Source organism: Conger conger, chromosome 12 (assembly GCF_963514075.1).
Source record: "Conger conger chromosome 12, fConCon1.1, whole genome shotgun sequence".
NCBI classification, from domain to species: domain Eukaryota; kingdom Metazoa; phylum Chordata; class Actinopteri; order Anguilliformes; family Congridae; genus Conger; species Conger conger.
The window spans coordinates 43,926,494-43,942,940 of record NC_083771.1 but is presented as its reverse complement, the minus strand read 5'-3'; the positions used below and the strand labels follow the sequence as shown (position 1 = coordinate 43,942,940).

At 46.1% G+C, this 16,447-nt stretch overlaps 1 protein-coding gene across 1 annotated transcript in view; it reads left to right on the top strand.

The window, feature by feature from the left end:
• dym (dymeclin) overlaps positions 1-10,669 on the top strand; it is a 98,502-nt gene extending 87,833 nt beyond the window's left edge. Inside the window, exon 17 of the mRNA XM_061263498.1 lies at positions 8,244-10,669. Coding sequence (XP_061119482.1) covers positions 8,244-8,393 — 150 coding nt within the window. The 3' untranslated portion in view covers positions 8,394-10,669. The remainder of the gene's footprint in view (positions 1-8,243) is intronic.
• The last annotated feature ends 5,778 nt before the right edge of the window (positions 10,670-16,447 follow it).

Below are 16,447 nucleotides of genomic sequence, written 5' to 3'. Positions count from 1 at the left end.
CAGATACTGCCCTAGATTGATATTTGCAGTCAACTGATTCAGCATTGCTTGTTTTTTTGTTTTTTTAAACAATGCACGAGGATCCCTGCTGAGGAGTGGCCACACTTGATGACCCTCAGACATCACCATAGCCACTGTTCCTCATGTGAAACCTCAGCTGGCTCACCAGTCTTAGTCACTGAAGCTCCTGTGAAAAGCACTGAGTCCCTGAGATCGTCTTCTAGTCATGGACCTACCCAGCATTTCCATACACAACCATACACAATTCCGGGGTGTTAATAGTATATTTATAAGAATATTTTTAAGAATCACTGTGTGGTAGAACATGCTTTCAGTATAGGTTTTATTCTTCATGTGCTGTCATTTCCTTTTTTGGCAGTTACCTGTATTTCAGTGGGTTCCTTTCTTGAAAGAGGTTTTAACACATGGAGAATTACACTGGCTTATAGATAGTAGGTATGGGTTGCATTTATTACTATTATTTTAATTGGTTTGAAAATGGAGATTCCCTCAAGACGGCAATGGGAATACAACACTGGGTTGCGTGGATGATTGAAGGAGAAATAAACATTTGCTCCTCACTCTCATTAAGAGAACCTGTGTATCACGGCCTCAACAGCGTTGACTTGGGCCGGAATGGTGCATATATTATTCACCGCACAGGTAATGGCATTGTCTCTGCCGGAAAAGTTACAGGTACGGAGATCAGGGAAGATCGGCCGATCTCTCTCCTCTCTGTTGTTGTATCCGGGCGGGGGGTGGGGGGGGTGGGGGAGGAGATAAAGGGTAATTAAAGATGGCCACATCTTCATTAGTATTAATGGCCTCCTGGCCCCTTGCAGTCATCCCTCACACTCGGCGAATATGTGGCGGTAATGAGATTTCTCCCCGAGACGGAGCCTCGGCGCTTTGTCATGGGAACATGGGATCCTGGAGTGGAATAAATCTGCCGTGAGTACCTCATTACAACTGCATCCTCAGACGGATTATATTACCCAGAATTCCCGGCGCCCTCCCCCCCCCCCCCCCCGCCACCTCCACATAAGTGGAGGGCGAACCATAAATCAGCGATGAAATATACATTTGCTAGGCATTGCGGTGCATATATCTACGGGGCCCGGGCCTAATCGCCGTGCTTCTGCCGTGTTCGGCAAAATGGATGGCGTCTTTAATTCTAAGCTATCGGTGAAGACCTGCGTTCAGCAGCCCAGCCCCTGCCTTGGATCTCCTGCCGCTCCTCTCCGCTCCGCCGCGCGGCTATATATAATCGTGAACTCCGCGGGAATCCTCCGTCGCAGATGATCTGCGCCGTTACCGCCGTGGGAATCTTACCGCGTGAACTCCTCAGCGGCGGAGAGGGAAGTGTGAAAGGGGAAAAAGTGTGTGTTCTGAGCATGGCGACGAGCCGTCTCCGGGCGCGTCTCTGCGCCCGCTGCAGTGTGGACGGTGTGTTGGGGTGGGGTTCACAGACGCTCCAGTGTGGACGGTGTGTTGGGCACGCGTGGGGTTCACAGACGCTCCCGTGTGGACGGTGTGTTGGGCACGCGTGGGGTTCACAGTGCGGCGACGCTCCGGTGTATGAGTGTCTGCTGCTGCTGTGAGGTGAGGTATCAGTGCTCCAGGGACGCTCCAGCCCCGACCCCGCCCGGCCTGGGGTTCAGGAGGCCCCGGGGGGGGGGTGCACAGACTGCCATAATATTACATTACATTATTGGCATTTGGCAGACGCTCTTATCCAGAGCGACGTACAGTTGGTTAGACTAAGCAGGAGACAATCCTCCCCTGGAGCAATGCTGGGTTAAGTGGCCCCACGGCTGTGCGGATCTTATTGTGGCTACACCGGGATTTGAACCACCGACCTTGCGTGTCCCAGTCATTTACCCGAACCACTACGCTACAGGCCGCCCCTATGTCTCTGGAGGGGCGGGAGCGGGGGAGGCGGTCTCCCTTTCATTTCTTAAATCAGTGCTCATTTGAATTTTAGTCCTAGCCGGTTTCGACCGTGACGAGTTGAAAAAACGGTTGTTGTTAATTCCCGTTGGGCTCGCCGTCTCCGTGTGAAAAGGCTCTCGTGCTGCGTGAATGTGCGGGTTGATGCGGCTGCTGTTCGAGGGGGCGGGCGAACGCGGTGCGGAGGGAAGGCCTGACGGACAGACGGCTCGCCCGCTCGGCTGTGGGCGGGGCCTCCGCTGCGGAGACGCCGCTCCCCGTGTACGAGGCGTCTGCCGGCTCCCCCCGGAAACTAGGTCAACCCCACACGCGCACAATTCATCCACCGCAATCGCTGCGTTGTTCTTTTATTCATTTCCTCCTTTTAATTAGTTTCAGGATGAAAATCCGCAAGCAAGATTTATTATTTGAAAAATGGGCAATAAATCATATGTTTTATCAGGAAGGGGAGAAATGGTGAAGCGGAGACTAATAAATTGAAGGCTCAACAGCATCTCTGCCGGTGACTATCTTGGTAATTGATGTGAATGTAATGTGAAATTAATATTGAACAGTCGTCATTTAGTTGAATTTGAGAGAACGAAACATGTTCCTAAACCAGATTTCCACCAGCTTTGGTTAGCTGACTAGTTTGTATTTTGTAAAATAAATTTCTATAATGCATATTAATCGCCACCTATTATATCAATAGTATTTCATATCGACATACTTGTATGAAATAAAGTTGAGCTATTATAGCTGTATGTACAGTATATGTATATTTACAGACTTGGTACAATCATCAGCAGTTCCATACCGAGTTTGCGACGTACACTCCCGTTCAAACATTTGTCTTTTTCAGCTTTTTCTGATTTAATATTTCATTTTCTCTGTTTGTAATCATACAATTCATTTGTGGTCAAAGCCAAAGTGTGTTTTTATACATGTTGGTTTCACCATGTAGTAATTACGGCACTTTTTATGTGTAGTCCACCATTTCATTGTTTGAGACAAATTAACAATGTCAAATAAGAGTCATGTTTTGTATGTAGTTGCATATCGTTTGTATGCCATGACTTCCTGATGCCTGTGACCCATCAACATCATCTGAGAGTCTGGTTATCTTATTGTCAGGTTGTCCTACAAGCGATACTAAAACTCTTTGCATTTGAATGGATTTCAATGGGAATTGGGGGGTGGGACTAGATTCACCTGTAACCTATGCTGATGCAGTATGGGACACATTTGTTAGTTACATGGATTTAAGTCATCAAGGGTCCAAGGTATCAAATGAGCCTCAAATCTCCATGCTGCTGCCAGATATGCAGTAGATACCACAACAATTGTTTGAATACAAACAGAGAAAATGAAATTTATAGAGGACAAAAACAACTGTGAAATAAAGTAGAATTAAAAAAATAATGATAATTCCAAATATTGTACCGTGTTCATGCCCACCAAGTTTGAGAGCAATATAAACCCTGATCAAACGGTGCCGTTATTTATAAATGTAATGTAATTATTGTAGTTAATTATTTTAGCACCTTAAATCACTTTGATAAACATTGTTTGTTATATTAGTGCTATTAAACGGGTCTGAATGTACTGGCCGATTCACAGACTTTCTTGGTACGTGAGCGAGGCGGGTTGACACAAAGCCCACTGTGAAAGCCCGCACGTACACAGACGCCGTTAACGAAACAGAAGGTGAGAACGCTCCCGGGAGGGAGGACCAAGGCCTGTCCCCAGTGACACAGTCCAGACTGCCCGCCTTCCCCTCTCCCCCAGGCGAAGACAATGGAGGCAGAGGGGTCCAGCCAGCCTGTCCGCCAGCCGGTCCCGGCTCTCTCTCTCTCTCCCCCCCTTTCAATTTGAATATCAACAGAGACAGGCCCGTGTTGTTACTCTGGCTATCGGGCTCAACGACTTTTAGCAACAGCGCCTGTGGAATTTATTGTTTGGCCAGCGCTGCCGTGTTCTGTAGTGATAAGCAATAGACAGTCTGGCTCCTTGGAGGGGGGGGGGGGGCGGGGGGTCTGCTCACTGGCTGAGTCTCCAGAGAGCCACAGTGGCCCCCACACCGCCGTGTGCAAAACTGCGCTCCACAAAGAAGCTTTTTTTTTCTTTCTTTTTTTTTTGGTTTTGTTCTTTTTCTTTTTTCTTTTTTTTTCTCTTTTTATTTTGAGGGAAGTTGTTGTTTCTGAGGCAGCTTAAAGATTGTGGTGTCAGCAGATCCCAATCCAACACAGCCACACGGGCCTCTGTATTTTGTTAAGCGAGATCAACCGTTCATTACGGTTTCTGGTCGTCCTCATTTCAGCCGGGCTTATTCTGCCGGGCCTCGGGCGTGCTCCGTCTGTGTGTCTCTGCGCGTTTACGTGTGTGTCTCTGCGTCTCTGTGTGTCTCTGTGCGTTTACACGCCTCTCTGTGTGTCTCTGCGCGTTTACACGCCTCTCTGTGTGTCTCTGCACGTTTACACACCTCTCTGTGTCTCTGCGTCTCTGTGTGTCTCTGCGCGTTTACACGCCTCTCTGTGTCTCTGTGCGTTTACGCGTCTCTCTGTGTCTCTGTGCGTTTACACGCCTCTCTGTGTGTCTCTGCGCGTTTACACGCCTCTCTGTGTCTCTGTGCGTTTACGCGTCTCTCTGTGTCTCTGTGCGTTTACACGCCTCTCTGTGTCTCTGCGCGTTTACACGTCTCTCTGTGTCTCTGTGCGTTTACGCGTCTCTGTGCGTTTACGCGTCTCTCTGTGTCTCTGTGCGTTTACGCGTCTCTCTGTGTCTCTGTGTCTGTTTACGCGCCTCTCTGTGTCTCTGTGCGTTTACACGCCTCTCTGTGTCTGTGTCTGTTTACGCGCCTCTCTGTGTGTCTCTGTGCGTTTACGCGCCTCTCTGTGTCTGTGTCTGTTTACGCGCCTCTCTGTGTGTCTCTGTGCGTTTACGCGCCTCTCTGCGTCTCTGTGCGTTTACACGCCTCTCTGTGTCTCTGTGCGTTTACGCGTCTCTCTGCGTCTCTGCGTTTACACGCCTCTCTGTGTCTCTGTGCGTTTACGCGTCTCTCTGTGTCTCTCTGTGTCTCTGTGTGTCTCTGTGCGTTTACACGCCTCTCTGTGTGTCTCTGTGCGTTTACGCGCCTCTCTGCGTCTCTGTGCGTTTACACGCCTCTCTGTGTCTCTGTGCGTTTACGCGCCTCTCTGTGTCTCTGTGCGTTTACACACCTCTCTGTGTCTCTGCGTCTCTGTGTGTCTCTGTGCGTTTACCCGTCTCTCTGTGTCTCTGTGCGTTTACACACCTCTCTGTGTCTCTGTGCGTTTACACACCTCTGTGTCTCTGCGCGTTTACACGCCTCTCTGTGTCTCTGTGCGTTTACACGCCTCTCTGTGTCTCTGTGCGTTTACACGCCTCTCTGCGTCTCTGCGTTTACGCGCCTCTGTGTGTCTCTGTGCGTTTACACGCCTCTCTGCGTCTCTCTGCGTTTACACGCCTCTCTGTGTCTCTGTGCGTCTCTGTGCGTTTACACGACTCTCTGTGTCTCTGTGCGTTTACACGCCTCTCTGTGTCTCTGTGCGTTTACACGCCTCTCTGTGTCTCTGTGCGTTTACACGCCTCTCTGCGTCTCTGTGCGTTTACACACCTCTCTGCGTCTCTCTGTGTCTCTGTGCGTTTACACACCTCTCTGCGTCTCTGTGCGTTTACACGCCTCTCTGTGTCTCTGTGCGTTTACACGTGTGTCTCTGTGCGTTTACACGCCTCTCTGTGTCTCTGTGCGTTTACACGTCTCTCTGTGTCTCTGTGCGTTTACACGCCTCTCTGTGCGTTTACACGCCTCTGTGTGTCTCTGTGCGTTTACACGCCTCTCCGCGTCTCTGTGCGTTTACGCGTCTCTCTGCGTCTCTCTGCGTTTACACGCCTCTCTGCGTCTCTCTGCGTTTACACGCCTGTCTCTGCGCTCAGCTTGTATATGGCCTGATGGCCCAGGTCCAGCTACAATGCGGCACGGTGGAAACCACATAGATTCATATTTATGGAAGGTTCAGTTCCATGATGTGCATACGCTTCTGTCATTAACCCTATGGCTCATTCACCTCAGAACGATTCCCTGAGACATGACACGTCTGTGAGACGGTAAGCAAGACGGTACTTCAGCTGGTTCTGTCCTGGCTCACCTTCACACCTCCGGGTGGGCCTGACGACAGTATCTATAGCCGCATGTCCACTGTTAAGGCCGGGGTGTTCTCTGTCTGGTGACCGCCGATGCCGTCACAACTGGTTCATACTTCCTAAATTAAATATATTTTTCATTAAACAACGTTACCACAGTCAATGTCAGGGCGCGGTTAGGCTGTTCATGAACAATCCTGTGTTTTGAGTATAAACCAGCCTTTACACCTAAAGCACGTTACACCTTGTGCTTCTGAAATGGCTGAATTTCAAATGCCTACAAATGGCTTGTGAAATCAAAGGCCAGTGCATACGTGATTACATTTTTCTTTTTAAATACTTTGTCCAAACTTTGTATCTGAATGCCATTGATTGGCAGGTTAACATGCACACAGAGATGTCAAAACATAAATACTCCAGATATGAGTAACTTATGAATGAAAGAAAAGTACAATTGTGAATATAAATCTTGATATTGTATGCAAACTGCAACTGTTGAGCGATATCTAATATACCTCATTTAAAAGTGCACTACATTATTTCAGAGAGGTCTGTCATATTAACTGTGGTGAGTGCAGATGCTTCAAAGAAGGGGGACCATTTTCGTGCTTCTCTTCTGTAATGTGGATTATTTTAGCCCTGGTTTAGCTCAGACCCGGTTTTTGGCTATGTAGGGGAGTACCTTCACCATTGACATTGCTCTTGTTTGCTGAGATGCTATCTAGCTGTTTATCTGCGTGCGTGTGTGTTTGTGTACGCTTGCTTGTTTTCATGTCGGCGTGCGCGTGTGTGGTGCGGACACATTTATCACTCTCTGCCCACACCGGTCCCTGTCTGTCTGACGTCTGAAAGGCTGCTCTTTCGGGGGCAGATGATTCAGACGTTGGCTCCGGGCGCTGGTCAGGGGGCACGGGACTGGCAGGCGGCGGGGGCCGAGTCTGTCTGCAGGCACAGGCTGTCCCTGGGCCCCGGCCAGGACCCGGCCTCGGGGCTGCGAGGGCCGTGGGAGAGCCGCCAGGGTGCCCCCCGATGTGCCCCCCATGTGCCCACACCGCAGGCCCGGGGGTGACCAGGCGTAATCCCCCCCCCCCCGTGTTGGGCCTGACGCGCTGGACTGTGGGAACACGATGACGTACGGATGTGTTATGGATGAGGCCGCTGCAGCCGCCTCCCTCTGTCTGCGTGCCTGCTGTCAGCCTGCGCTGGGATATTGTTGGCTGCAGCCGGCAGATGATAAATAATAGATGGGGCCTGTGTTTCATCTCTGGCGGATCTCCTTGGAAGATGACTCCCCTTTAGGACGGGGCAGGGACAGTGTCATGTGGTGGGCTGCCTTTTTGCTCCCTCTGTCCCTCCCTCTGTGTCTCATTCTGTCTCTCTGTGTCCCTCTCTGTGCTTGGCCTTTATAACCAAGTATAAAAACTGATAAAGAATGGATACGGGCAGGGCAGTGCTAACTAACATGTAGGATGACTTATCTTTCGGGATGGAAGATATAATGACTTGAAAGAGTACCCAAATTAAGAACCATTTCCCTGATTGGAAGGGCCTTTAATTGGATGCTTAGGGTTTTCTCAACCGGTCAAGAACTGAAACCTGGGATCTTTCCTTCTTCTTTTTAAAAACCTTGTCAGTTAAAGATATCGGCATATGCCTCAGTAGGTTTATCACTCACCTGGCAGGCTACTGAGGGGGCTATGGTTACATTAAGTTGTCGCTTCATGTTTTGGTGCTGGCTACATTAAGAGCATCGGGGTGGCCTGTAGCGTAGTGGTTAAGGTAAATGACTGAGACACGCAAGGTCGGTGGTTCTAATCCCGGTGTAGCCACAATAAGATCCTCACAGCCGTTGGGCCCTTGAGCAAGGCCCTTAACCCTGCATTGCTCCAGGGGAGGATTGTCTCCTGCTTAGTCTAATCAACTGTACGTCGCTCTGGATAAGAGCGTCTGCCAAATGCCATTAATGTAATGTCATGTAATATAATGTAATCTTAACTTTAGCTTTTCTCCTTTTAGCAGAGCCTTTCTGGTGGTACTGTACATTTAACATCGATGTCAGAACATTTAGAGACAGCTCAGCTATTATTTGTGTAGAATGTGGCTTCTCGTGATTGCGTTTTCAACATTCATCTTCTCTCGTGTATCCTGTGCAGAAGTTTCCAGAGCTGAAGTTCAAATATGTGGAGGAGGACCAGCCCGAGGATTTCTTCGTCCCGTATGTCTGGTCTCTGGTCTTCAACTCCGGGGTGGGCCTTCACTGGAGCCCTCAGGGCATCGAGCTCTTCAGCATGGACTCTGGTTGAGTGGGGGCGGGTGTGTTTGTGTGTGTATCTGTCTGCTTGTGTGTGCACTCCCTTATGTGTATGGGCACGTGTCAGCTGATCAGCACTGGCAGTGACTGTGCTTGAGCTTACACATTAGTGCATCCACACGCCTGTGTGTGTGTGTGTGTGTGTGTGTGTGTGTGTGTGTGTGTGTGTGTGAGAGAGTGTGTCTGTATGTGTGTGTATCCTTCTGCTTGTGTGTACACATTAGTGCATCCACACGCCTGTGTGTGTGTGTGTGTGTGTGTGTGTGTGTGTGTGAGAGAGTGTGTCTGTATGTGTGTGTATCCTTCTGCTTGTGTGTACACATTAGTGCATCCACACGCCTGTGTGTGTGTGTGTGTGTGTGTGTGTGTGTGTGTGTGTGTGTGTGTGTGTGTGTGTGAGAGTGTTTGTATGTGTGTGTATCCTTCTGCTTGTGTGTACACATTTGTGCATCTACATGCTTGTGTGTGAGTGTGTGAGTGTAAGAGAGATGTACAAATGTTTCTGTAAGTAGCTTTGGAAGTGCCTCCATCCAAACCCAACAGAAGAGTTTCTGGTCGTTCTTTTGTTGTTTGCTGTCCGTTTTCATTCAAAGGAGCACTACAGCACACAGTTTTTCCTGTTCATGTTCAAAGATGGTCACAGACACTTTTTTGGTTTCTCGGCTGATGGTAGCAGAGAGAATGTGAAGCCGTGTAGGCACCTCCACGGCGATGGCTTTGGATGTTCAGTCGCACTGAATTATGGGTACAGGACGATAACATTGCAAAGGCTACGTCAGTATTTTAAAAAGCTTTGCTTCCCTGCTTTATATGAGGCCCCAGTTGTACAAAACCACTTCAGATATTCGTTTGAAACAACCTTGATGAAAGAAGAAATGATTTGGTTTTCTTCCTGACCCGCTGACAGGATTTGTTTGGAAAAGGTCAGAAAAAGGGAGAAGAAGACAGGAGCCAAACATTTCAGTCCGCAGAACTCACAAGATTCCCTCTAAAGACCTTGTCGTTCTCCTCCTCCACCCCCCACTGAAAATTGCTACAAAACTGTTTCATTTTAGTATAATGAAGAGAAAAATAAAACTCAAGCCGCCCAGTCTTTCAAGGACTGGACTCATTTGTAAATCTGCAGATTTGTACAACACAACTCGAGCGCAGATTTAATCGTTATTATTGCATGGCTGAGAACCAAAACATACTTGTACCATTGCCTGCTAGCTGAGGGGATTGTAAAACATTAAGTGAACCCTATGTTTTGATGTGCACAATCTTTTTTTCATTTTCAAAATTTTATCTGATATTTTTTTGTAATTTATTTATTTATTTCCACTTAGGAGTTAGTAATGTTAGGACCCCAAATGAACATTTAGGATTATATCAGTAGAACCAACTAGGATTGACTTTTCCCCACTTAATTTGTGTTCACAACCTTTGGGACACAACACAACGACGGGCGGCAGCTGAGAAACAAATTCTGTTTTTTTGGGGGTTTTTTTAACAAATAGGAGGGCAGACAGTGTGTACAAATTTACATTTAACGGTTAGCTACACGTTCAACATTTAAATGATCCGATTACCATATAGTTCAGGGATGGCATGATTGTTATTGTTTTGACAATTACAAACGGCATGTTTGTGGCATTTATCCCATTGATTCGTTCCAGAGAATCTGGAAAGGCATTTTTTTTTTTTTTTTTTTTTGGGGTATTTTCCTATGTCTTGTTTTACATAAAAAGTAGAAGAGGAAGATGCTGCGTTTATTGTATACATTGTACAATGTGATAAGTAGGCATCAGCCTGAGCTGAAGATGCTGCTGGGAGGGTCAGGCTGTGCGGTTCAGTCCCCCCCCCCCCCCCCCCGGCTTTACTCTAACGCCGCGAGGCGGTCAGCGCTGTTACACGACGGATCTCTGCACAAATAATACGGATTTCTCACCGATTTCTTATTTCGCTGGTGTGTGTTTATGGACGTGCGTCGATTATTGAAATTAAAAGATATTTTATTTATTTTACACGCCGAAACGCAGCCGAGGACGGCTGAAGGTAGGCTTTGCGGTTGCTTGCATGTACGGACATAACTCTGGAATGTTACTATACTCTCAGGTAACAGAATGACGAGAAATAATATATTTTACAAATTAAAAAGACTAGGCTTAAATTTGAGACTATGAGAATATCTTCCCCAGAGCCTCTTTCTGCTTACAATGCAATGGTTTTCTTCCCCCTCTGTGTAAACCTATATCAATAAAAAAATAAAAAGAACAATAATAAAAATGTGCACACCTGATTCTTGTCCCAGTATGAAACCAAGAATTATGTGTATAGATTCATCCTACACACAGTTAACTGACTTACAGTTCAAAGAAAGAAAAGCTTAGAAAGCTTTGAAGCATCAAATAACAAGGATTGCGTGCTTTGGAAGATGTGGAAGGTGCCAGACTTTTTGTTTTGAAGGGTCACTTCGCTGTACCGATCATTGCCTTGCTCATCAGGTGGCTAGCTACTTGATTAATCCATCCTTGAGTGTGGGCTTCTGGGTAATGTAGTTGGAACAGATGTTTGATGCTGTAGGGAACTGCCAGCTGTGGCACAGGCTTCATTGAAGTACTGTCATTAAAATAAACACTGGACTACAAGGGCATGACAGATGCAGTCTGAGTCATTGAAGAATAGCCAGACATACAAGCGCTGGCTACACACCAGTGTTTTGCTTTCAAAGATATTTGAGAGTACACAATGCTCAAGGTTGAGTCTGTGAAATACAGTCAGTGTAGCTATGTTTGGCTGTAGAGCCGTTGAAATAACTCCCATCTTATTTTAATGCTAATGGCTAATGGAGAATAGCTGGTTTACAGTTCACATTTCCCACGCTTTCAGTAAAAAGGCTAAATCTATTTCAAGACATTTTATGTTATTTGGTCTTGATTTTTTTTAAAACAAGAGTTGTATGAAATTTAATTTCTGGTCTTGTCAGGCTTTAGACGGGGATGAAAGATTTAAAAGTGTACATGCTCAGCGTAGGTGTTGGTTTACCCATTAATTGTCGCCCTTGCCCAAAGTAGACTGCATTCCAGGACCTGCGTATGATGACAGGCTAATTCGGCTGTGTACAGTCAGGGATCCCGCTGTCTGTCAAACGGCATGGGAAACTTAACAACCTCTCCTCACAAGAACATCGAGACCGTGTGGCTAGAGCCGTCTCTTCTGCACCGCCATCAAATTCAACAAATATTTAGACATTCTTAAGCATGCTGTTCCTATAATACCCAAAGGGGGCGTTGCGTTCGTTCCTTTTGTCCACCTTTTTCCCCCCCTCACTCTGCATGCTTGGTTTAGGTTTAATTTTCTTTTCTTCATACTACTTCTACCAGTCATTATTATTACTACTGTATCAAGGCAATGTTTGTTTTTTCGACAATGGAAATAACACGGTACAGCCAGGCAATGTACAGTAAAGCTGTACCGGCTCGATTATATGAGCGAGTGGTAAATGTGACATTAATGGCATTTGGCAGACGCTCTTATCCAGAGCGACGTACAGTTGATTAGACTAAGCAGGAGACACTCCTCCTCTGGAGCAATGCAGGGTTAAGGGCCTTGCTCAAGGATCTTATTGTGGCTACACCGGGATTAGAACCACCAACCTTGCGTGTCCCAGTCATGCACCTTAACCACTACGCTACAGGCCGCCTATAGTGCACTGACGTGCACTAGCAACGTCTACATTCACATCACATAAATATTATGTCAACTCAAAATGGCCCAATTTACATTGCGTAATCTAACGTAAAGCTACTCAGTGATGCTCTTTAAAAAAAAACAATTTAACCCAATTACCCCTGATTAAGTGAAGATCCTATCGAGCTTTTTAATTACTTTGAGTAAATTTCCTGTTTTAATCTTCTGATACATTACTCCTCAGCATGATGTCATACCAAAAATAAACTCCCCGATAAACTATTAAACCACGTCGAAAATGGTTGTGGTGTCCTTGAAAGTTGTAAGCAGAGCTTTAAAGTTCATCACTGAAGCTTCCCATTACCTACTTAACCAATTAGGCCTGTGTGTAAATTATAATCCAAACGAATAGGGACAATGATTAGATAGTAGTGCACTACAGAAATGGTTGTACTGTATAATGTAATTGTATACTGTTTATGTAACAACTTAAATGGGCCTCGTGGCTAAGGTACTAAACAGGGACCAGGATGGTTGGTGGTTCATGTCCCAGTCTAGCCCCCATTGCTGTTGGGCCCTTGAGCAAGGTCCTTAACCCCACATTATTCCAGGGCCCAACAGCTGTGTGGATCTTATCGTGGCTAGACCATGGCATGAACCACCAACCATCCAGCTCCCTGTTTAGTCTAATCAACTGTAACTCGCTTTGGATAAAGGCATTGCCTGAATAACAAATTATAGAACATGATTCAAGAAGGTGTAATGTCTCTGGTGTCACAAATATGATAGTATTAACGGTACTAAAGTTTGAAACTGAAAGCTTGGAAACTGACCATTTAATCAACAGAAACACTGTTGCCATCTTCAGACTGAAAGAAATGGCACCATCTTTGATCTGAAGCTTTTCCCTCTTTGCAGACTAGATGCTGGGAGACCAAACTGCTTTTGGTTGTTTACATTTTACATTTTAGTCATTTGGCAGACGCTTTTAATCGAAAGCGACTTACAAGTGCATAGGTTCTACCATAAGTCAGAGCATCACATCCAGAAACTAGCAAAAAACACAGGAAATGCAGTTCTAAACATAGTTGTCATCAGAAGTGCATTTTTATTTTTTTTATTTTTTTGGGGGGGGTTAGACAAGAATAGGGATATCAGAAAGGAGGGGCAGGGGAAATCAGGAGGGAGGACTAAGGTAGAGTTTGAAAAGGTGGGTTTTGAGTCTGCGTCGAAATAGGGGTCACTGTCACTGTCACTGCTGTTTACACCATTGCCCAGCTGTCTCTAACGCCCCCTATTTAGGCGTTAAAGCTCGGTCTGTCGGCCATGACACTGCTGTACAGGACCAGTTGTAAAACATGTCTGAATGTTGTTCGGATCCTCTTTTGAAAAACGCTAAATCTAATACAAACAAAGCTATTTATGTTTAAGATAAACAACTTAATTGAGCCAAACATATTTGTATCCATCTGGCAACAGACTACTGTTGTCACTCATACACAAAATATTTTCTTATACAAGTAACCATTTTCAAAATGGCATGGTACTAGAAATGTACCAACATCAAAATAGTGAACTTGTCAACAAATCATTAATAGAATCCTTTTTTATATATATATATATATATATATATATGATGGCAAAATATAAGTATAATACCAGTTTCACAAACATGTCACTTTATAAACAATCCTGTTCATATTGAAAAGGAAGGTACTTCCCCTGAGTGCAGGGTGGCCTTACAAACACAGGTCTGTGTTTGTAAGTTTGTAAGCCCAGCTATGTCACCACAGACTGCTCCTGGGAGCCGGCTGCAGTGGGATGCTGTTGGCCACCAGGGGCAGGGCTGGCTGCCAGCAGGAAATACACCTCCTCTCCAGTCTGTTCTGTAGTATCGCACATGTAGGGCAGCCCGTAGTGTAGTGGTTAAGGTAAAGGACTGGGACACGCAAGGTCGGTGGTTCTAATCCCGGTGTAGCCACAATAAGATCCGCACAGCCGTTGGGCCCTTGAGCAAGGCCCTTAACCCTGCATTGCTCCTGGGGAGGATTGTCTCCTGCTTAATCTAATCAACTGTACGTCGCTCTGGATAAGAGCGTCTGCCAAAATGCCATTAATGTAATAATGTAATGTAATGTAATGTAATGTAATGCACGTACCACAGTGTGAAACACCAACTTGCAGGCGAGGGCATTGCACACGTTTAAGCTGCAGTGCTCTTCTGTGAGCCGATACACTCGTGTTCATCAAGAAGTGCGTAATTGGTGGATACCATAACATTCATTAATTATCCTAACCCGCTTATCCTGAACAGGGTCGCAGGGGGGACCCAGCATACATTGGGCGAAAGGCAGGAATACACCCTGGACAGGTCACCAGTCCATCACAGGGCACACACACCATTCACTCACACACTCATACCTACGGGCAATTTGAACTCTCCAATCAGCCTAACCTGCATGTCTTTGGACTGTGGGAGGAACCCGGAGTACCCGGAGGAAACCCACGCAGACACGGGGAGAACATGCAAACTCCACACAGAGAGGCCCCGGCCGACGGGGATTCGAACCCAGGACCTCCTTGCTGTGAGGCGGCAGGCGGCAGATGTTATGATACCATAACATCCATTACAATATTGATTCCTCTTTGGGCCAAAGCAGAATAAAAGAAGAATACCCTCCAGCTGTCTGTAAGTGCCAGAGGCTGTTGTGTGGAGTGGGCTTTCTGGTCTGCGGTCTGATGAATATTTGACACGCCTGCGGACGACGCTGTTGTTTCTTGAGGAGGAGTTCCCTTAAAAAGGTATGAATGGACTGAAGATAAAGATCAGCATCCCTGGCTTTCCTGCCCAAAATAGCCGGTCTAATGGCCCTTTTGAATTCTTTGTGTAATTTCCTGCTTGCATTTTGTCATCAGACACTTCAGAATGTGAGCAGAGTCAGGACATAAATAAGATTACACTTTAATTAGACATTTCAATAAGCCGCCAGTCTTTTCTGCAGAGAAATAGAATACAAAGATGGCGCTCCTGTCCAGATGATACACACTGGACAAAGGCACTAAACTGTGCGGCGAGGGTTTGGTTCATCCGTCCTAAACGGCCACCATTATAAACAATGGAAACTTGGTGATGGGAAGGAGAGCCATCTTGACTGAAACTATGGTAAGTGCTTTTGCTATGACCTTATAGGGCAGCAGCATCGCCCCGAGGGCAGCACCTCATGATTCAGAGGTCCAATGACAGTGATGCTTACTTCAGTTCCCCAGACTCAAACTTTGCCAGGTGAGTCATCCCTAACTCAATTCTTCTGAGGACTCGTTGCAATTTGTGTCAAGATCACTCGCATAAGATGAAGGTAATTGTTTGGGGAATCTCGGGAGTCGGAATAAGTGTACTCGGCTTTAAATAACCACTAGCACGTGTAGCTTTTCTGGCCTTTATACAGTGCTGCGCATACGTTTTTTGGACAGTGATTTTGGTTCTGCATTCCAGCACATTTTATTTGGAATGAATATGCAGTAATCTTGCTTTGTGGGACAGACCCCAGGTAAAGGTTTTGTGACTCTGGGACAGCAACTAGCCTAGTTGACGGGTGTCTAGTATTAGTTTAGGGCTCTTTGAAGTTTTACACAATCACAAAAGAGGATATCTTCAAAAAAAAAAAAAAAATTATTGTCGTAGCGTATCTTTGTCCCTTTTTCATTCAGTTTGGAATTTTCACTGGGGAAGCCAAGTACAAGATGTAAATGTCAGCTGGGTATCCATTCCATACATGTAATAATTTCTCATTTTGATCTATTGTTTTACAAACCTAGCTCAACGTATCATGTTCTGCATAACTCTTTCAGTTAGTTGGCAGGCTGTGACATTGTATAAAGGACATGCAATTCCAAAAGGGTTTCATTTAGCACCATTTCTTCACATTGCCCTTGTAGTAGAAATGGTTCTAATGGAATGTTGAAGATTTAAAAAGTTATTTTCGTCGGGAACATGATTGCACATTCGCTAAGCGAGCGATGGGGCTTGTTTCTTCTCTTTGTGCGTACGACGGTGCCAAGCTCAAACGAACCCCTTTCATACACCAGTACTGTGGCACAACCTCTGAAACTCTCCAGCTGCACCTACTGCTTAAAGTCACTATCTCTGAATCACGCATCTCTGAGGTAATGTTACTGATGGCTCCAAATGGCAGTCTGGCAGGGCTCGAGGTGTGAAGCTTTAGCATTCACATGAAGACGGCAGGGCAGAATGAGGCATTTTTACCTGCAGGGCGATGGGCACTATAGGCCCAAGTCGTCGTCTGTACTTCTTTAGTCAGGTACTTCCCTGTGCAAATTAAACCACACATTTCTGCTTGATTTTTTTCCAGTTCA